Source organism: Rhizopus delemar, genomic scaffold (assembly GCF_000149305.1).
Source record: "Rhizopus delemar RA 99-880 supercont3.4 genomic scaffold, whole genome shotgun sequence".
Classification (NCBI taxonomy): Eukaryota; Fungi; Mucoromycota; class Mucoromycetes; order Mucorales; family Rhizopodaceae; genus Rhizopus; species Rhizopus delemar.
In genome coordinates this window covers 896,022-918,404 of record NW_027137830.1, presented here as the reverse complement: position 1 = coordinate 918,404, position 22,383 = coordinate 896,022, and the positions used below count along the sequence as shown (strand labels likewise).

Here is a 22,383-nt window from a genome sequence, read left to right as displayed (position 1 = left end):
CAAGTGTTCAGACTCAAAAAATTAAATGACATCTAGGTTTTTTGGCTTCGGATTCAAGGTTTTATTTATTGAACGGCGACTGAGGCTTTACTCTATGAGGCACAAGGTGTCTAGCCAGAACAGCATAAATTTTACGTTTTTTCTTTTACAGAAAAAAAAAAGAAACCATACAAGAGAAACCATTGTCTCAAAGATCTGAGAATAAATAGAATAAAGAGAGAACTGGAGGCTTACATCTTATGAGAAGCTAATTAGGATTAAAGATTTCAGCTTGTCGAGCAACAATCGTTCACAAAAATATTCGCTGCTTCATCACAAAAGTTGTCGTCAGGATGAAAGACACAGTCAATATCCAAGAGAATAGAACAAATAGCTGACCATCAAAAAAACCAACGCTCAGCAAAGTGAGATGAAAATCAAGGACGAAGAACCTTTGGCAATTGATTAACGTAATAATCTAATGGATTAAACCTTGAGCCTGGAGAGATTTGCGTATTGGAAGCAATATCAAATGGATACTCGCAGAATCACGGAACAAAGAGAAGAACGGCAGGGAAACCAATCCATACACAAGTACAGAAGTCTAATTTGGTCTGAATTAAGCATGGGGGTTAAGATGGCGATCAACACCAAGTTATATTCGACATGCAGACAAGAGTACAGATGGTTTTGAGGCACTCAATTTTTGTGCAAAGCTGCCCACAAAGAAGGAGTATAGACAATTTTACTTGTTTGGATGTAATAATATAACCCAGCCGATTAGAGATGGAGATGAAGACACCACACAAAGAGAGATCTTCTATGTTGTATTAACACAAGTCAAGAGTGGCCAGCGAGAACTCTTTGTCTTTGGAGGAATTTCAAAACATTTTTCAGTCTCAAATGGGATTTTTCTGCGTACATAATACAATTGAAATTTATGGACGTACAAGAACGATCAATCCTCATTATGAAAGATTTAACATGAAGAAGAATATGCTTTCGCCAAGCTCTTTACTACTAAGCAGTACTAAATACAAGAACATTTGTTTTACAAATTTAACAAATACAGATGATGTAAAACTGATTGTGGATGCTAAAGTGTTTAATGACTTGGTAGCATTGAACATAATAGTTGATAAAGAGCCACATTTGGAAGAAGGATCAACAATTTCAAACTTTGTACTCAACAGTATAGATACTGAGCTGATTGAAATATACATTAAAGAAACAGCATGGAATGATGCAGCAGAAACTGATTCAACATTATTCCATGTAATTTAGTTGTGGAGGAAGTTCTAGTGATATCAATAATCATATGATGCAATCTTACATAACAAGGATGTACCTCAACTTAGATATACAATCTGACAAATATTCCAATGGAAGAATACTCCAATGGAAGAATAGCCTTAAAGCTATTCCAAGACATTGCTATTGAAGTTATAAGATATAAGAAAGCAGTCATGGTTGAAGAAAAGGGACTATGAGATTTTATTACAAAATGTAAGGATAAGAAGATCATGGGAAGTATACTTAATTTGTTTGACGAATCAAAATAAATTGGGATAATTGAAAACAAAAGATCAAATTAGAAATTATGTAAACTTGGAGTTATTCTAAATTATCATCTAGCAACAGTGAAAAATAATGTGGCAAAATCGATATCAATTTCCATTAAAAGTATATAAGTTCAGTCAATTACAAATGCTATATTTCACAATGGTAGTGCGACAGGTGTATTTGTCAGGTTTCTATATGCATATTATTTTTATATTATTGGCATTTTCAGCACGAGCACTTTCCGTCTCAATTCCTCTTCTCCTTTGCCGTCACTCATACATTGTTCCAACTGAACTTCCTTCCTGTTTCTGCCTCCAGCTCTGATGTTCCATCAGCTATGGCTATTGGTCATGCTCTGCTTTCTATCTAGCGCTCTCATTGGATGTTCGTCGCTGGTAATATTCCTACTCGTACATCCATCATCTCCTTAGTCCTCAAACATGTATCATGTAATCACGTCAAGAAAGCCTCATACAAAATGACCACTCGCATAGTGCACTTTCCTACTGATCGTTGGATTAGTTTCTGACCGAAATTTTATATTCTATTCAAAATGTCTTTACAACATTTTTACATTTACAATAAACGAATATAGAAAAGCGACAAATAAAGATAAATAGCAGTTTGGTATGAATACACTGTACGTCCAGTAGACATAAACACAATGCAAATCCTTCATCTAATCATTCAGCAGCCTATTTATGAGGTGTGATGTATTTAGTTGCAAGACTAGTCTTATAGTGTCTTTATATATAGTATAAACTAATGCAGCTTAAACACTTACAGATATTCTCCTTTTCCATCAGCCTGTGTTACTTATTTACCTTTCAATCCACATATTCCTTTATTAACTTTTATAATGCAATGCAAAAAATACAAATATTTGTCTCATTTTTATACAATCAATAAGCATCGTATACACATTTGCTTTCATCCTTATCCTGTTATTCCAGATATTGGCGTTGTAACCATCATATTTCCTTTTTTGCACATATTATTCATTCAGTGTAGTTGAGCTGGATTACCTAATCGTCATAGTTATTGCTAATCTTTTCTTAGGCGAAATGAACATAGGTAGTTGGAACTATGAATTGAATACTAAAGAGTACAGGGGGGGTTTATTTGGTATTACAGACTAGGCTAAGATAAAAGTTATAATAAGTTGGGTAACAGCGTTAAAGTCATTTAACTCTTGTTCTCTTACTTTTTTCTTCTTCTTCTACTACTATTTTTCCATCAGTTACTGAAGTTGTTGGTTCTGAGTATGCTTAGCTCAAATGATGGCTAACTACTTGATGAAAGCCATTACATAGACCTATCCCCCCCCTCTCCCTCTTCCCAATGCAGAGATGTCTGAAGTGCTAATCAATGTATCTAATAGGAACTCAATCCTTAGTAAGGCGTAAACATCCTTTTTTGTGGTTGAATTTAGTTTTTGCTAATCAACCACTGATCTATAAGAATTGCCCTTCTTTTTAATTAGGATAACATATGAATTCTAAAGTCTAATAAGTATCGTGAGTTATTCCTAGCTTATGAGGTTTCTCAAGTTTTGTCTTTAGGGATTCAAATTCTGAAGGGTTCATTCAGTAAGATCTACTTTTTATAAGAAAAAACATTTATGATATCTGCTGAGCGATTCATATGTTAATGCATACAGGTTTTATATATTTTATTGTTATTTGTAAAGAGCTATTCTGAAGACAGTTATTTCAAAACGATTCCATCTCCACTCATAGGGACTATTTGTTCTCAAAACATCTGAATTGCTATACACATCTATGAGAGATGCATTTGCCACGATTTCTACCGTCCGACTTGTGGCTCGGTCAATAGCAGATTTTACTCTACTACTAACCTTTATACGGGAACGACGAAGCTTGATGCCGCTGATTATACTACCCGACTTGCGACTCTACGGGGGAGGTCAAACAAGTACTTACACACTTGCTTGAGCTTGTTTGGTTACCATACTGCTTCCCCAACATATAACCAATAGTGGGAGAAGAGTCAAGCTTCTGATATGCACAATCATATGGGCGATGTATACAGCAAAGCTTTTGTTTAAAGAAAAGAAAAAGAAAAAAAAAGAACCCCAATGAGAAGAAAGATACAAATAAGGGTTCCAAAGAAGAACCAGATGAGGGCCATCGGCGATTGAACAGGCACCACTGGCGATCGGACAGGTACCATCAGGGTCTAAGAAGGGTTTAGATAAGAAACAATTAGATAATAGACATGCCAGATTTGTTTGACCAAGTGCTTTTACTAATGCAGCAAAATAAGAAGAAACGAACGCGTGTAAGCAGTAGCTCTATTTCATAAAGATCATGAGTTACCGAATACCTAGTCAAAGAGGCTTTAAGAGCAGTGTTATTCATCAATAGACCAGAAAGTATGACTTGTGCGAGTGAGGTAAAGAGTAAAAAAAGAAAATGAAACGAAAACTCCTTTTTGTCTTTATTTATACCCTTTTTCTTTTTCTTTTAGGGAGGCTTCATTTCAAATTTTTTTTTTTTTTCGTTTCGTGCTTTTTTTTTTCTTTTGTTTCGTGATTTTTTCAAGATTTTCAAAAATAGAAATCACTTTTTTCTGGCCAATCAAGCTTCTCATAGTCCATTCAAATTTTTTGTCTACCAATACCAATGTTGACAAAACGAAGACTGAAGATGTGATACATGCTCTCTGAGCCACGCTTTATTTTCCTTTTTTATAATCATAATAAACTTGTTTTCCCTTTCTTCTCATATCTTTCAAGCTAAGTTAAACTATTCAATTTTTTTTTTTTTTTTTTTTTTTTTTTTAGGGAGGGATACTAATGATAATAATGGTAATGATAATAGAAGAACAATAAATAGCATAAAAGTTGTTTATCCAAAGAAACGGTACCAGGGTCGGGTATGTATCGCATCTTCAGTCTTCGTTTCGTCAACATTGGTATTTGTTGTCGTACCTAAACGAATTCCAGTTGACTCCACTTCGACTTCCGATGTGATACGCTTTTCAGGACAAGAAAAAATTGAATTACTAATGGCTGTACTAGAGGAAGATTGTGAGGATGGCTTGTAATAGTATTGCTCAAAAGTATTAGAGTTTAAGCTCCAGTTGGCATGCTTCTTGACATCTTTGATGGAGTGACCTAACTCCACAGCTTTGGTACTTGAGGCTGCTCGTATAGAATGGGCTTGGTAGTTATTGGTATCAATTCCTGCCTTATCCATGGCTGATTTAATCCAATTTGCAACGGTAGTTGGTCGAACTGAAGTTGGATGCTTTGTAGTCGAGTCAAGGTATGCCAAAAAGAATGTTTGATCTTTAGGCAACGTTTGTCTGATTGTGGCTGTCTTCAGGATAAATTGATGGGCTGTTCGGACAGGGCACACGTTTTCATCCTCAATTGTTCCCAATGTAACCGATTTTACCTGACCTTCTTTTGGAGTTCTTGCATGAAGAAGAATGCTTGTGGTCGTTCCGTCTTGTTTTAAGATAACATCATGATATTGCAGTCTACCAATATCCGATCTTGGTCTCCACATGGTTGCGATGCATAAGAGTAGGATCGTTTTAAGTTGTAATTGAACTAGAGATAACCCTGATGTTGGAGATAATTCCATCTTGATATACTCCACAAGAATATTGACATCCCATGTTGCTAATTGTTGTTCACTAGGAATTTTCACCTCAGAATTTCTCTTCGCTGTGAAGAAATCTTTGATCAATGGTTGGTCGGCAATGGGCTGTTTTTGACTGTGAATGATTGAAAATACTGAAGCGATTGATGAACGCAAGGTATTTAGGTGAGTGCTGCTATATTCTTTGTTATCCTGTAGAAACCTTAATAAGTTTTTAATATCATAGTCCAATGGGTCACAAGAGGGTTGTTGTTGACGACACCAAGATGTCCAGTGGTTCCATCCATTGTCACAAATTTTTTGAGTTGATTGTCTAGTTTTTCGGTTTAAAAAGTTTACTGTTTCCTCGTCTAGACCATCTTGTAACCTGCTGTTGTTGATAATAGCCAAGCGGCTAGAGACCATTTCTGGCTTATTTTCCAAATGATTGGTGGTTGTAGGTGTTTCATCCTTAGGATCATCGGGAACCGGAATTGGCTGGGCCACAATGGAGTCACTAGAACTGATCGCTTTACCTTTTGTTCTTGAAGTCTTTTCAGTACTTAGGGTATCAGTTTCCAAGGTGGATATAAATACATCCCCTTCGGTAACCATACTTGTTGCAGGGCATCTACAGCTGAAGCTGCTGGGTCTGTTGACCATGTCCAATACGTTGGCAGCTGGTGGTTGTGGTGCGCTGCAAAGGCGTCGATTTTCAGCTTCCCCCATCTTTTTTGTATACAATTGAACATCTTTCTTGGAATCATTGATTCGTATAGCGGCTTCTTCAGTCGGCTTAATTTGTCTGCCTGAGTGTTCATAATCCCCGGAACGTGTTGATATATTACCTTGATGTTGTGCTGGTTGCATAATTCTTGTATTTGAATTGCCAAGTCCTGCAAGATCATTGATGTTGTTCCCCCCTGATTTGGTCGTATACTTTAAGGCGGTCTTGTTGTCCGAGTATACTTTTATTGTTGAGTTTTCGCATTTTCCAGCGTGGTGCTGAATCGCAAATAAAATTGTCTTCAGCTCTCGTACGTTTATTGAATGCGTTTTCTCTTCCTGGTTCCAAAATCCTGAAGCTGTGATCAGTTCCGAGCTGATTCCCCATCCACTGTTTGATGCATCTACATGAATGACCGTCTTCGGGTTTTCTGCTTGAATCCTTTGGATTGGGAGGCCGTTCTTCTGTGTTGTGAAAGTTTCCCACCAACGTAACTCTTGAAGGCTGGTATTTGACAATTTGCAAGTTGCTTCCCAGTTCTGTTTCGTCAAATGTAATGTCCTCGACAGGTCCCGTTGTAGGTATCTTATATGTAATAGAGCCTCTCCCACTGCTGGAATCATGGAAGTCATCTTCCCTAGTAGTCCTGCTATCCATCTGCACGTTTTCTTCGAAAAGGTAAGTAACTGTCGGATCCTCTTCATCAGGTTGGTAATCTTCAATGGTGGTACAGATATCAGCATTGTCTTGCTGTTGAATGTAAAACCCAGAAACTCCTGAGTTTTTGATGGTATGAGAATACTCTTTTTGTAGTTGATGAGGAAGCCTAGTTTCTCGAGATGATGTCTTACTTTGATTGTCAATTGGTTCATCTCTTGTTTTGTCTTCGCCAGGATGCAAATGTCGTCCAAATAATAAATGATTCGGATCCCTTCTTTCCTCAAAGGCTCTATGGCATAACGCATGATTTTGGAGAAAATCCTTGGTGCTACACTGAGGCCGAACGCAAGGGATTTGTATCTGTAAACCACTCCTTCGTTCTCGAAACTTAGGAAATCTTGGGAGTCCACGTGCATTGGAACCACTACGTATGCGTCCTTTAGATCGATTTTGCAAATGTAATCGTCTTTTTCTATTAGCTCTCTTAGTGCCGGAACTCCTTCCATCTTGAAATGTTCGACCTGGATGAATGAGTTCAATTTCTGGCAGTCCAGGATTGGTCTTCTCTTCGTCTTTTCTTGTAAAGTAAAGAACTTGGAGAGGAATTGTCGATTTTGTGTAGGGGATATCTCTATCATCCCTCCATCCAAGAATTTCTGTATTGCTTCGTTGATATGATGTTGATCTTCTACTGTCGTCGCCTTCTTTTGATTCCTCCATGGGATCGGCTTCTTGGAAAATTGGATCTTGTAACCATTTTGAATTACTGATAGGGGCCAAGGGTGATTGGTTATTGTTTTCCAGTAAGGGAGAAAATGTTGTAGGCGACTGCCCGGTAGGATGCCATCTGAGGGAATGGTGTAGTTCGTTGTTGAGGTTGTAGTAGGGTTCGATTGTATTGATGGAGGTTGTGGTGGTAAGGGTTGTAATTTGTGTGGCATTACTGACTGGACGTTCTCTGTGTTGAATGGTCTGTTGATGTTGTACTGTGAGAATTGTTGGTGTAACTGCTGTTGTTGAAGGTTGGGGCCCCACGTCCCCTCCCCCCAAAATAGTTTTTTGTTCCACCTCGTCCATAGAATCCACGTCCTCCTCGAGGGTTGTTCCAAGTTGAAATCGACTGATATCCTCCTCGACCTCTTCCAGCTGAGGTATTGGTGATTGCTGCTTTAAGTATTCGTTGCTGATAGTTAGCTTCGTTGTACCTTGCAATAAACTCTTCACTAAAGGCTTCTCGCTTGCTTCCTGACTCCTTTGCTTCCAAGTGTTTAAGACTTGGGGGTAGTCTAAGCGCTCTAATGGCGTAGTCTTTAGCTTCTTCATCCTGTTGTCTACCTTGAACCCAGGCATGGATTGCAAGTCGCTTGGCACTTTCCAACGCTTCATCCAAAAGTTGGTTGGCTTCTTCTGTTGATAGTCCACCTGATTTGATGGTAAGGAGCTGTTCGAAGATTTCTGTTGCTGCTCTCCCATGTAAGCGGCTAGTCTCTGCTCCTTTGTAGTTCGCATTGACCACTTGGGTGGTATCCACGGTGAACTGTTTGAGTTTTGGTATGAAAGATTTGTTGATTTCTTCGGCCATAGTCCACTCTTCGTGGTAGTATTTGCTGATTTCACGTTTGTAACGTTTGAAATTGTCTTGGTGTTGTTGCTTCGTAGTTTCGTCCAAAAAGGAAGCGATTTCCAATGGTAACTCTCGCTCTTCTCTGGCTCGTTGAGTTGTTGTTTGTTCTTCGATCTTAAAACGTCTAAGTAATTCAAATACTTCTTGTTCTGTGTATGTTCTCTGCTCATTGTTAACAGGATAATCAGTCATAGTTATTCCACGATACGCGGCTTAGAAAGATATGAGAAGAAAGGGAAAACAAGTTTATTATGATTATAAAAAAGGAAAATAAAGCGTGGCTCAGAGAGCATGTATCACATCAGAAGTCGAAGTGGAGTCAACTGGAATTCGTTTAGGTACGATAACAAATCGAAACTTCCTGTTTCCATTCAATTTTTTAAAGTGGAGATATCAAATTTATTTTTTATTTTGTTAATTTTAAGCTAACCTTCTTTTTCTACTAGCTACTCTTTTTACCACAAACTCTTCCCAATCTTTGACAGTTATAATATCATCATCGTGTTGGACATTTTGAAGAGCTTCTGTGATGTCTTCCTCTAAGTCAAAGTCGATAATTTGCTCGTCGTTGTTGCTGTCGTACCCAGCGGTGCTGTCTGAATGAAGGAGAATATCATCATCTGCCTCACCTCCCTGAAAGTGCATGAACTCTATATCGTGTCGTCTTTTTGCTTCGAGGATAACATTGATCTTACGATAATTTAAGTATACCAGACGTTTCAAGGACAAGACAGCAGCCAGAGTTTGAGCGAAAGACGCTAAGTTATTCACAATCTTCGGTACAACAAAGACCCCCTTATTATAGCTAATGGAATGGTTCTGAGAAATATATCTGGTTCCGATTACCTGCAGTTTAACACCTTGCCACTGGCAAGTAATTGCTTCTAAGTTGGAGATTCTGCTGTTGCCAACATATTGGGTCCACTTGCGTAGCATTGCCATTTGAAGGGTCTTTCCTTTACTAATATCTTTTTTGACGCCTTTGACGCCTGGCTTTTCCTCTGCCGAAAAATAGTCAGTATCATCATTCAGGTTGCGTAGAATAAAATCAACACGCTGGTTGGGGATATCATCAAATTCCTTCGTAATATTTGAAATACAGTCAGCTCGTTTGGTGATGAAGTTCTTGTCATAAATGAATGCATTATCAAAGACTGGGCCATAAACATGTGTGCGGTACCAGGACTCATTATGATCAGCAGTGACAAGGCCATCCGAAGACCAGATTTCGACCATGTTGGAAAGTGCCAAGCGGATGTAACGGCACATTGGATTCATATCTATGTCACTGTATAACTTTGTAAGAAGTCTGTTCACACTTGTGATGTCAGTACATTGGGCGATTTCAAGAAGTATGTCCCTTTCTTTACGAATCAGAGTTGGTTGAAGCTTCAGACCGAAATCTTTAATAGATTTTCCAAATCTCTTAGATATAGTAGTAGTGGTGAAATCGAGATGGCCCTGGTTACCAAACTTGTCGCAAAGAAATATCATTTGTTCATCAATAGATAGGGTCTGGTAATGTCTGAGTTCAACACTATCTCCCTGACCATTGGAGGTTTGAGAGTTTTCAGCTGACGAAAGGCGATTATCAATTGCATCGTTCAAAGCCTGTGCCGAATAAACAGCAAGACGTAGTAACTTTTGAATTTGAGGGGAGGTGTTTATCTTGAGAAAACTATCATTATCGAGCATATCAACCTTACTACTCTCTTCAGTAGTACATTCTTCACGTCTAGATTCATAAACGATAGAGAGCTCTTGCAAATACATTTTTCCAAGTTCTTTCATATTTTCTTCAGTAGGCTCCATCAATAGGTTTTTGTCGATTAATTCCTTCAAAGCAAGCTCATACAATAGCCGCTCTATTTAAGGGTGTTCGATTTAAGGGTATTTTCTATTTATGGGTGTGATTCTAAAGAACGGCATAGGTCCCCAGCATAAATACCACTATACCACTACTCTATTTAAGGGTGCAAACCAAATATTTTTACCACTAAATAGAAAAAATTTTTATAAGTGATAGTTTTTTGGAGCACTCTAACAATAAATTTTTTACCTTTGTAAAATAAGATCAAACTGTTTGCTCTTTTGAATTATTTAATTCAGCCAGTCTCATTCGAATTCGGCAATGTAATTTACGATCAAGATCATCCAAAGGAACTTCGTACATGATAATAGTTTCATAGGCTTCTCTCAACCGATTTTTACACTCTACTATATCGACACACTGCTCATCTTGCTTTGTACTATCATTTTCTTCTGTTTCATCTATGTTGCCTTCTGCTGTTCCTTCATTATTATTAGTACTTGTTGTATAACATACTATCATCTCGCGTTCATCTGCTTCAAGGTTCAACTGGCTAACATCAGTAACTTTGTTGTCAAAATTCCTGGGGAGATCTGGGAGCATTCCATTTATTGTTTCTGGTTTTACTTTAAGCCATTCATTAGCTAGAAAAACTATAGCCTGAGCTTGATCTATTTTGTAAACATTCGGATTATCCAACTTTTTACTGATATACAGACATAAAGCACAGTCGTACTGCTGGGCTCGGAAGTGTGCCTTAAAGTTGTCAATAATTCCTGTGTATACAAAATATTAGTGAGAAAACTGTAAAACAAAAAGACAGTTTATATAGCATTTTATCAAGAAATAACAGGTTACATACATCAAGAGCCTGTAACTTGCTAGTCATGTTTGCTAGTAGAAATATCAATTTAATGTTGTTGAGCGGAATTCTTATTTTATGAACGGACGCATTATCCAAAAGAAGAGCAATTTTTCGATCCTGTCTTCCAAAGGCAACATTTAACTTTTTCACGTATGTTGTCATCCAAGCATTAGTAGAATAATGGTATTCAATCTCATGTTTTTTTTTTCCAATTGCAGTCATGGATAACAAATTAGCTCTTGCTTTAAAACATTTGGGGCTCTTGTGTTATCCGATAACAATTGGTTGCCCTTTGTAAGTCCCATCCGAGTTACAGAGCAATCCAACTGTCAGACAGGTTTTACTATTTTTAGACCATCAAGCAGCTCGGAACATATGGTTATTCTTAGTGGTTGCTGGTAATATAAGCCTGTTTCATCAAACTTCATGATATTTGCAGGATCACATGGCCCAAGAAGTTCTTCTATCTTCCTCAATTCATTCTGAATGTTTTCAGAAGTAATGTCTACCGAGACACTTTCATCATGCATTGGCCTGCATTTTACTCCAATTCGCTTAAAAAGTTTGGTGAGTCATCTAGAAGAAAATGAAATTTCATTTTCAAGGATTCTATACTTTACTCAAGCAATAGGTCTTACATATCGAAGGATTGAGTCTCTATTGACTGGCATATTGTTATTGTTCATGTCTGCAACAAACTTTTCGACTTCATCATGAAGTTGAGGATAACGTGTTGTTTTTAGGCTTTTGCTATTTTTGACAACATTAACATTACTATATAACGTTTCAGCATTTTTGAGGATATTTGATATAGTCTGTTGGGCAAGTGGTTGATCTAAATTGAATTTCTTCATAGCCCATTCACCTAATTCTGTTCGATTAAGCTGGCCAGTAGCATTTTGATCCAAAAGCTCAATTTTTTGAGAAAGAAAGACGTACACGTTTATTATTAGACATTTTTTTATAGATAGAATTTATTGTATCATACATTTATTCTCATCAAAATTATTTTGAGTCTACAACTCGTATATTATCCTTCCAGCAATTTTGACCAAGTCTTAAGCAAGTTTTGATTTGTTCTTACACAATTACCAAATCTATACCAACCGACAGTGCTTATGTGGAAACATGTACAAACATGTCTATAATGTCGCTACAATACATATTAAGTGATTTCAATTTTTTAACAGCCACGAAATTCGATTTAAGGGTATTTTCTATTTAAGGGTGGATATTCCAAAAATTTTGGTCACCCTTAAATAGAGCGGCTACTGTATGACATTTCAAGAAACACATGTTTCAGATAACACGCTCTCTATAATCAATACTCAATTTCAAGCTCGCTATTCTTTGTGGACTCGTTACTGTGGTATTGTCTCTTTCAGTCTTTCCTTTATATTCTCTGATAACTTGGCCCCCGAACACGATCGGGTGATCCTTACAAAAGTCAAACATCCTTACAATGCCTTTGCACCTTTCTGGCTGCTTGTACTATATGCCCCCGCCACTTCCGGTCGACAACGCCAACAGTTCTTTGACCAGGTCCTTCACTTATTACACAATCAAGATCTGGACATCAATTTTGATCGTCTCTTTATTACTGGGGACTTCAATTACTCATACTTACGTCCTCAATTGTCATCACAGACATCAATTCAGTGGGTTTCTTTCTTGGACGATCATTTCTATAACGCCTTGATGAACGATGACCTTCATGAGCTACCTACTTTTAAGAGGAATGACACCACTTCCTCTACAATTGACTATATCTTTGTCAATCAAGCATTTCGTACTCAAGTTATTGCAAGCAACTTACATAAGCTGAATGCATCGTGGACTGATCACTCACTGCTTTCGGTTACCTGCTGTCTTGGTCCCTCACCCTCGGGACTTGGTTTGTGGCGGGGAAACCCACTTCTAGCTCGCACGCCTGCTTATCAACATTATCTCCGACAACATCTAGACCATATCCTACTGAATATCGATTCTGGATGGACTACTCAAAAGAAATGGGACTTTGTTAAAAGACAAGTTAAAATAATGACACTTTCTTTTGCGATCGATTATAGCAATTGGCGCAGAGAGATGATACGACAACTACAGAGCGACCGGAATAGGTTTTTGCGTAGCAAACCTCCAATGGATGCTCGTTTACAGCATTTACCCATTCTGGATCAGCAAATAGCGACACTGCAACAAGAGCTTTCGGAAATCCTTGCTCTAAAGGCTAACGTCCGTTGGCAGGAAGCAGGTGAAACATCGGTTAAGTATTTGAAAAATCTCTATCGCCAACGTACTGTCGAGCAACACATCACCGCTTTACGACCAAATGATTCTACAGATCCAGTAGAGTGTATTGATCGGATGCTTCCCATTGCTCAACAATTTTATCAGTCTCTATTTACCACTGACTCAGTTGACGACCATCAAGTGGAACAATACCTTGCTGAAATTCAAGGGTTGCTCCAATTAACTGACGATCATACAGACCACCTGCTGGAGCCGATCACCATTGATGAAATTATTCATGAGACAGCTCGAGTAGAAAATAAAGTCAACAGCCCTGGGGAAGATGGTCTTGGCTATGCTTTCCTATATCAACTTTTTCGGTATCCCCCTTTGCAAGATCTGGTGTTAGAAGTATACAATCAAGCACTCAGCTCACAAAAATTTCCTACCTCCTGGCAAGAATTGTGGGTAAGATTACTAGCAAAAAAAGGTGACTTAGCCAGTTTGAAAAATTGGCGACCTATTTCTCTGATTAATTGCGATGCCAAAATCTACACACGGATCATCAATTCTAGAATGAGACAAGTTATCTCTTCCATTATCAATCGTTGTCAAACGGGTTTTATGCCAAACCGTTTTATTGCAGAGAATGGGCTGGCCCTTAATATAGTTATGGAACATGCTCGACGGTGTAATCGAAATGACATTGCACTTCTCTTGGATCAGGAGAAAGCATATGACCGAGTACATCCTTCTTATTTACGAGCTGTCATGCTGAAATTCGGCTTTCCTTTGGTCTTGGTAAACTCTATTATTGGGCTCTTCTTTGGTAATAAGGTCCGGATCAACATTAATGGTCACTTTACAGATGAAATTAACCAATATCGTGGACCTCGTCAAGGTGATCCGTTATCACCACTGCTGTTTAACCTTGCCTTAGAATCATTCCTACGGCATATCATTCAAGATAACTCCTTTCTTGGTTTCTCTTTTGCTCCACTGTCTTCAAATATATCTCCGCCGCCAGCTCTGAAGGTACTGGCGTACGCCGATGATGTGTGTGTTTTTCTTTCCTTTCCCGAAGATTTTGTACGGGTGCAATATCATCTCCACATATACGGTGAAGTATCCAATGCTAAAGTTAATCTATCGAAGACCGAAGCAATTTTTTTGAATGGCTATGCTTCTCCATCCTGGCAACAAATGCTCTTACAACATCAGATTGTCAAATGGCATGATCACACTAAACCACAGCCACTTCGTTATCTTGGGTTTCCTGTTATTCAGTCTCTAGCTCAACGTAGATACGTGGAAAATCAGCTGTTACAAAATGTGAAAACTCAATGTGGAATATATTCCCAATGACAACTATCTATTCGAGGACGCGTGATTTTAGTTAACATACTGATATTGTCTAAACTATGGTACTGCTTGCGCGTTGTGTCATTGCCCAAACATTTCTTTAAGCAAATCCGTTCTATAATTTATCAGTTTATCATGAAAGAGATTAAACCTGGATTTCAATACGCTCTGCTGTGTCAACCTATCATCAAAGGAGGTCTTGGTTTGCTGGATCCTCTGATTTAACATCGATGTTTACAATTTCGCTGGTTACGACAATTGTTTCAAGATGACGATCCCGTCTCTTGCAGTCAAGTATATTTGAAAGATTTTGTTCAACGGTTTCACTCCATGGGAAGTACTTCTTTGTTGTCTTTCTTTTTCCCATCATTGCGGACAGCTGCTAACATCCATCTTGGTTCGTTTCTGCCTGCCATGTTTGAGGCTATGGACTCCTTTCTCAAGAAGAGTCCCCCTGATGTTCGATGCGATCCGTCCACTCTGTTGAAGCTACCCTTGTTAGCCTTGTTCTCGGATATCCCCTCAGATCACTGGTTACTTGGTCATAGTCGCTCGAAATTACAAGCTAATCAATTCTTTACCTACGACCAATCGCTTCATAGAGTTCGTCCCCTGCTAAGACCAGACTCTCCAACGTACCCTAGACTATCTGGTCGTCTGGTGTGGGACTTACAAAATCGAACTGTCACCCTCAACAAAATGATATGGAATTTAATCCTGAACAACTATCCTGATCCAGGCTCTGCTGATGATTTCCCTTTTGTTTCGTGGTTGACTCGATCTGTCGATTGGATATCTTTTCATCCTCAAGATTACCGACAGTCCCAGTCAGACATATTACTCACCTACTCACTTTCTACTTTACCTCCTCCCAAGTGGAAACAGTTTTGGTCTTTGAAGATCCTTCCTGAAGCTAGAACAATTTGGTTCCGTTTCATATACAACAAGTTTCATTGTAACGCATCTATATCTCGGTTTGATCCTACTGTCCCTACTACTTGTAGCCTATGCCATGATCCACTGGAAGATATTAACCATCTGTTGATTCATTGTCCATTCAAATGGTCCGCATGGCACGGAGTCCTATCTCAATTTACACCTTATCTCGAGTTTCATCCCGAAGATGTTGAAAGCATTTTAAGGAACTTAAGTCGTTTCGACTTTGTAGATAATACACGATTACTGAGGATCTGCTCACACGCTTTACTATACATCTGGCGAGCACACTGGTGTTATGTTTTCGATGGAACCCCATTTTTACCACAGCAAATTGTCTACATTAAAAGCATACCACTCAAAATGACGTGTGGCTTTCATTACTTTTATTAAATAACTTTCAATAAAATAATATTACAAAAAAAAATAAAGTTGTTTATGTGTACTGATGACTATATAACACGTAGTGTTATATAGAGATAGTTTTAAATTATATAGCATGGAGATCTTGAGTAATCTCACACGACATTTAAGTATCTAATAAGGAAAATAGGACATAGCTCCCCACCAGTGTGAGATTACGGGGGAAATTAATGGCTTTGATTGGTAAATCATAATGTTTATTGCTTGTGTTTATGTCATCTTGGCTATAGTTAAAGGAGAAAGAATTAGAAATATCGCTCTTAACAACTTTTCAAAATTTTAGCTTGCAAGATTGGGCTGAAGGGTTATACATGTCCCATGCCTATGTTGATTTCTTGATGCTAGTATCTAGAGAATATACACTATACACCCACATTTATCAATTTTTAAATCAATACAAAAGCTTTCTAAGCAAAAAGAAACGCACCAAGAATGCCCAACCGCTCAGAAGCAAGTCAATGACAATCTTTGGAATCATTTGTTACAAGACTCAGTGCCTATCATTTCCTGTGATGATATACTTCAAATGCTTGTATCGTTATTTGGCTCACTTATTGATATAAGAAAGAATAAGATAGGTATGCTCTGCATCTTTATCATAAATAAATTTTTCTTGCCTTTTTTGCCGACACAACGCTAAAAATGAGCTGCAAGAAGCACCGTCGTATCCCGGCATGCTTTAAACATGACCCATATTCAATTTACAAGAAATCAGAGTAGTGCATGCTTTACAAAGATGTATTACAGTCTTTTCTCTATTATTCGGTCACAACTAATTCTATTCCTTTAACTCAATGCAAGTTGTTTTAATATAGCTCCTGATGCAACGACACATAAATGAATGATAGATCAGCTTGATGGATACAAACAGTCCATTTGCATAACCAGGAACAGATTTTCATATTAAAATTTATTCATACTAGATCTACAGCTATAATTAATTAAAGTATCTTGAAAAGGGTTTCATTGAACCTTTATGAAAATAATATGAATACCAGATACAATAATATTAAATAAGAACATAATTTTTCAAGTCGTTGAATTTTATAGTCTTTTTATTCTTACGAGATAACACAATATTTATGCAACTGACCTAAAAAGTAATAAATTGAAATCAATAAATTTATAACTGTGGAATGCTTTGAATCTTAAGCATTATGACATGTTTGTTCATTGATCTATACAACTGTTTAAAATTTTTTATATCACTATTATTACCATTATCGTATAGTTCCTTTAAGGCTACTTACCATTTCCTAAAATAAATCTTTCTTTCGCAAAATAATACATTCCACTTTCAATGTGTTCAATTCAATTAGGCTTTCATCGAGGCTGGAAATAATTTATATGCATACAATGAAAAATTAAACAAAGAGCGAGATTTATAAAAGCTCTCTATACTTTAACGGGATGGAAGAAGTAACATTTAAACTTGGTTTGCCATCTTCATCATAGAATAAGCCTATGGTTTTACCTTCTAAATCTTGAAAAAAGACTTACTATCTAGTTTTTACATCTTCGTTCAACCTATACTGTTTTTAATAGTACACAATCACTTCCAATATCCCTTTATTTTTTACAATTGGATCAATAGAGTAAACTCAAGAAAAGAGATAAAAAGAATAGGTGGGAAAGCATACCCAAAGAGGTTAAACAGTTTAAAGATGCATAAACATTGTGACCAGCATTGTTAGTCTTTTAATTGCGATGGCTGCAGAAAATGTCTTTATAAAGAGTTTGTCGATATTTTCTTTCTTGATAACTTTAGATCAAAATGATTTTTACATTTTTCACCCCATTTCAATATGCTTGTAAGAACCTTTGATACATAACCATGTATTTTCAGAAACATCGCCTTCACATTGGTATTTTAAAGCAGTGATATTATTGAATAAGAATGCATCCATAATATTTAAGAATTGAACTGTGAAACACGTAACAATCCTATTCATCAATTGGATCATTAAAGGAACTGTGATTGATTTGCTTTATAAAGTCCTTGGTTATTTTCTATAGCAAATGCAAACATAAATGATTACTGCATAATCTTATAACATCAGAACTACTTTAATTACAAGCTTCTTTATATGCTCATGGCTTCTCTTGGTTTCCGAGTTCTATAACGATTCAGAGATTCTCATTGTTTATCATGATCGTTCTTCATTTCTTATCTTTTTTTATATCCTTGATCTTAAGGAGGGCTTTTTTTAACGCCTTTTCATGTATTTTATTTGAATTTGTCCAAGTGAGCTGTCGTTTTATACACTTCGCGCCTAATGTTTTTTATAAATATACCAGTAATCAAACTTATTTTTGAGATACAGAAATAAAGGATGTTCAAAGTGTATGATTTTTACAATATGCGTATGATATATGCACAAGTGATCGACATTGTAGTTTTTGTGTTAAGCTATTAGCTTAGTACTACATGTTATGCAGTTCTATGCATAATTTATATAACGCTTGCACTGCAATTACCAATCCACCTTGATAGATATACATACTAAATAAGTCTACATTTCTACATAATCGCAACATTAAAAAGAAATAATGCTTGATTATTACTAAATAAATGTAAAAAAATGTCGAGATGAACAAATAGATGTCTTCAGTATAGCCTTAAAACACAGTAAAGGGGATCTCTAAAACAGGGTTTTTATTTACGGTGTTTCTTTTCTCGCATCAACCAAGGTTTTGATCTCATATGAGCTTCTTCACTAGCAAATTCTACACGGCATTTACGACCATCAAATGTATGCTTATCTGGTGCACGAATAGCTTTTGTTGCAGCTTCGACTGTATGATAATCAACATAGGCGAATCTATTGGGTCTATTAGAACACTTGCTACTATCCATTCATTCTGGGTAACTTACCCTTTGCATTTTCCAGAATCTTCAAAAGTAGCCACACGCACTTTACGGATATCTCCTGCCCATTCAAATGCTTCGCGAATTGATTTCTCTGTTGTATCAAAACTCAAATTGCCCAAGAAAATGGTTGGACAAGGTGGATTCTTTTGTTTTTTAATCTCCTTCTTTTCAGCTTCTGTAGGTGCTTTGGATCCATCGGCACGTTCAAAATTTTCTGCATCCTTAATTAGCAACGAACGACCTTCAAGCTCTTGTTCTGATTTAGCAATGGCTTTGGCTTGTTCTTCAGTTGTAGCAAAAAAGATATAAGCAAATCTAAGCACGCATATAAGTAAAGAATTGAAAAAAGCGCCTTATTTACCCTTTGTTCTTATTTTTGACACCATTTCCTTTTGGACATTTGACACGAGTGATAGATCCACAGTCTGTAAAGAAATTTCGAATTGTTTCCACTGTTGTACTGTAAGAAAGATTACCAACCCAAACACCAAACTCTGGTTCCTTCTTTTTCTTTTCAACCTTTGGCTTTTTGGCTTCTTTGTTGTCGTCTTCTTCACCTTCTTTTGACTCCTCCTCTTCTTCTTCTTCTTCAACCAACTCTCCACGCTATGCATATTGTATTTAACGAAACGTACTATCAAAAGCAATCGGTTTTACCTTTCTCTTTTTATTAAGTTCCTTTTTCAGCTTCTTCTTTTCTCTACTTTCTCTATTAATTTTACGTTGTTCCTCCTTTTCTTCCTCTGTCAATTCCTTCTTTTTCTTCTTCTTTTCAACTTTTTCTTCTTCAGCATTATCCTCAGCAACAGGAGCCATTTCGGTCAAGACATTAAAGGTATCATCGTCTTCACTGCTCTTTTTTGACTTCTTTTCCTCCTTTACAGCTGTATTATTCTCCTTTGACTTCTTTTCTTTCTTTTCCTTCTTATCCTTTTTCTCTACATTCTCAGAGACAACTTTCTTTGCCTTCTTTTCCACAACATCGCTCTTTTTTGACTTTTTCTCTTTCTTTTCTTTTGCCATTGTGATGAGAGATCTGTAAAAAAGCAGGAAACCGCCCGAAAAAAATGCAGACACAGAGACAAACAGTAAAAAGCGTCACAAGACGCCACACATGAAAACAACAGACATCGACCTTTTGCTTTCTTTTTCATTGTGAATCTTGTACAATGTCTGACGTACGTCGTTTACTTAAAAAACAAAAACAAGAGCGTGCAAAGAGAGTAGAGCATCCGTTTGCAAAATATGATGATACAGGACGATTATTGTGTATTGTGTGTAACTCGTTGGTTAAAAATGAAAATGTGTGGCCAGCTCATCTTGGCTCTAGCCTTCACAGACAACAGATTGAAAAGTTAAAGGCACTCAAGAACAAGCGACCTGCACCTGAACAAGAGCAAGGTCAACAAGCAAAGCGTACAAAATTTGAAAACATCTCAAGTGATGAGGAAGAAGACGATGAGGAAGAAGAGCACAAAGAAGATTTACCAAGCGATTTCTTTGATCAACAAGAGGAGCCGATGGAAGAAGATATACCAGAACCAGTGAAGCCGAATACGATACCTGCAGGATTCTTTGATGATCCTGAACAAGAAGCAAAAGCGCAGCGTGTGGCCAATGAACAGGCCAAGTTGACGTTAGAAAAGGATTTGAATGAATTTCATGAGACGATGATTGATGTTTCTGCAGAAACAAAGCAATTGGAAGAAGAAGATGATGAAACACTGTATGCCAATAGGAACCAAGACATTTTCGAAGAGCAAGCGATTTTGGATGCCAGAGTAGAGAAGTTGAAGCAGATGCGTTCGACAGGCACGATTGTACCAAAAGAACAAGATGACGATGATGAAATGCGTCAAGAATTAAAGACGAACGTAAGGCATTTACTTGCAAAGAAACAATCTAAATCAGTGTCGAGTATGTTTGATGATGATGAAAGTAGCAGTGATGATGAATAGTATTCCCCCCCCCTTTTCATATAAACAAAAATGTCTATTTGTTGATATTTTCCATTTTATAATACGTAGTTTTACTTTTTTGTGTCACAATACCATTTTCGTATTTGCGCACCCCAACAATAGGCTATATTTTTTTTTTATTTATTTAGAGTAGATACGATTAAATTTTATCCTCCCCTTTTTTTTTCTTTTGCACTTTTTTTTATAAAATGGCATCTTCAGACAATACACTTGAGAGCATTCCTGCTGATCAACAAGGAAGCTTTTCTTCCTTTTTAAAGACACTGGCTTCTTTTACTGGTGATCTTTCTGCTTTAACTTGTCCATCATTCTTGTTGGCTCCCATCTCTTTGTTAGAATATTCGTAAGTGACGATAACAAGTTAATAAAGCACATAAACACTAAACGACCCAATATAGATCTTATTGGGCTGATCAACCTAGTTTGGTAAGCTTATGATGAGAGAGAGAGCGCGTATGTAAAAAGTATATTGACACTATCGATTAGTTGAGTAAAATAAGTGAATCCGATAATGCTGAAGAACGTTTTTATGCTGCTGTAAAATGGTTTATTTCTGCCTTGAATGGATCTTTCTCAAGTCGAGTACCCAAAGGAGAATGGGAAAAAAAACCATTTAATCCTATCTTGGGTGAACAGTTTCACTGTGAGTGGCAAGATAAGACACGGATTGTCTGTGAACAAGTATCACATCATCCACCCGTTTCTGGTTTTTACATTGAAAATAAAGAAGCTGGTGTCGTTGTGACTGGACATGACGGTCAAAAGACTCGTTTTTCAGGCACACAAATGTTGGTAGATCAGATTGGTTATTGTACTCTCAAGCTCACTGGACGTGATGATGAAACCTATTTGTTCACATTACCTTCTGTCTCTGTCAATGGTATTTGGTATGCAGGTATGATGATAATGCATTTTGTTGGGAATATGAGCCTTACAGTCTATAGCTCCTTATGTTGAACTTTATGGCACTTCATTCATTCATTCATCCACTGGTTATTTTGCTTCTATTGAATATACCACCAAAGGATGGATCTCGGGTGAAGTTCATCACTTCAAGGCCACCATTACCCATGATAACTTGTCAACACCTACGATCATTGAAGGCCAATGGACAGGCAAATCTACCTTGACCAAGAACAAAAAGACCGAAGACTTTTTGGACTTGACCACGCTTGAAAAGCCCGCTCAAATCGTCAAACCTACAGAGGAACAAGACCCATTGGAATCACGTCGAATTTGGAAAAAAGTCTCAGAAGCACTCAAGGTGGGTGATTATGCGACTGCATCAGCTGAGAAGTCAGCCATTGAGAATCAGCAACGTACATTACGTAAGGAACGCGAACAATCCAATACGATTTGGACACCTCACTACTTTAAGGCGGTTGAAGGAAAAGAGATATATGGTGATTTGCGTGAGAAGATTATTGCAAAGGCAGATTCAAAGTTTTTAGATACGATGGGTGAAGGTGGTTGGATGTATAAAGCTTAGTTTATATAATAAAAAACCTGGAAAGCATCATTTTGTTTTTCACCAAGGAATATATAAAAAAAATGTTTCATAAAATAGAGAATGAATCATGATATGAGGGCGTACAGGTCACTGGTTAACGTGGACTATTTTTTTATTTATTTTTATTTTTGGTAGTTTTTATGTGCAGTAATCAAGATCAATGTGGACAATGAATTCGTAAGAAAAAAAAATTGATTGTTATTTTGTTGCCTTTAATAGCAAAATATAATTTA

At 37.2% G+C, this 22,383-nt stretch overlaps 6 protein-coding genes across 6 annotated transcripts; 2 read left to right on the top strand and 4 right to left on the bottom strand.

Moving 5' to 3' along the window:
• Positions 1-4,412: 4,412 nt before the first annotated feature.
• On the bottom strand, positions 4,413-6,023 carry RO3G_05861 (uncharacterized protein; the record flags this gene model as incomplete). Its single annotated transcript, XM_067660451.1, has 1 exon — positions 4,413-6,023. One exon carries the CDS (start codon positions 6,021-6,023, stop codon positions 4,413-4,415), a length of 1,611 nt encoding a protein of 536 aa, XP_067516552.1.
• Positions 6,024-7,480: 1,457 nt separating this feature from the next.
• RO3G_05860 (uncharacterized protein) lies at positions 7,481-8,356 on the bottom strand (the record flags this gene model as incomplete). The annotated part of the gene is made up of 1 exon (XM_067660450.1): positions 7,481-8,356. The coding sequence occupies one exon, from the start codon at positions 8,354-8,356 to the stop codon at positions 7,481-7,483; it is 876 nt and encodes a 291-aa protein (XP_067516551.1).
• A 527-nt stretch (positions 8,357-8,883) lies between these two features.
• Positions 8,884-9,955, bottom strand: RO3G_05859 (uncharacterized protein; the record flags this gene model as incomplete). The annotated part of the gene is made up of 3 exons (XM_067660449.1): positions 8,884-8,922; positions 9,011-9,444; positions 9,535-9,955. The coding sequence occupies 3 exons, from the start codon at positions 9,953-9,955 to the stop codon at positions 8,884-8,886; spliced, it is 894 nt and encodes a 297-aa protein (XP_067516550.1).
• Positions 9,956-12,978: 3,023 nt separating this feature from the next.
• RO3G_05858 (uncharacterized protein) lies at positions 12,979-14,008 on the top strand (the record flags this gene model as incomplete). The annotated part of the gene is made up of 2 exons (XM_067660448.1): positions 12,979-13,869; positions 13,937-14,008. 2 exons carry the CDS (start codon positions 12,979-12,981, stop codon positions 14,006-14,008), a joined length of 963 nt encoding a protein of 320 aa, XP_067516549.1.
• A 4,437-nt stretch (positions 14,009-18,445) lies between these two features.
• Positions 18,446-19,477, bottom strand: RO3G_05857 (uncharacterized protein; the record flags this gene model as incomplete). The annotated part of the gene is made up of 4 exons (XM_067660447.1): positions 18,446-18,611; positions 18,665-18,976; positions 19,023-19,267; positions 19,319-19,477. 4 exons carry the CDS (start codon positions 19,475-19,477, stop codon positions 18,446-18,448), a joined length of 882 nt encoding a protein of 293 aa, XP_067516548.1.
• Positions 19,478-19,830: 353 nt separating this feature from the next.
• On the top strand, positions 19,831-22,129 carry RO3G_05856 (uncharacterized protein; the record flags this gene model as incomplete). Its single annotated transcript, XM_067660446.1, has 6 exons — positions 19,831-20,535; positions 20,689-20,719; positions 20,842-20,983; positions 21,039-21,066; positions 21,127-21,535; positions 21,585-22,129. The coding sequence occupies 6 exons, from the start codon at positions 19,831-19,833 to the stop codon at positions 22,127-22,129; spliced, it is 1,860 nt and encodes a 619-aa protein (XP_067516547.1).
• Between the last annotated feature and the right edge of the window lie 254 nt (positions 22,130-22,383).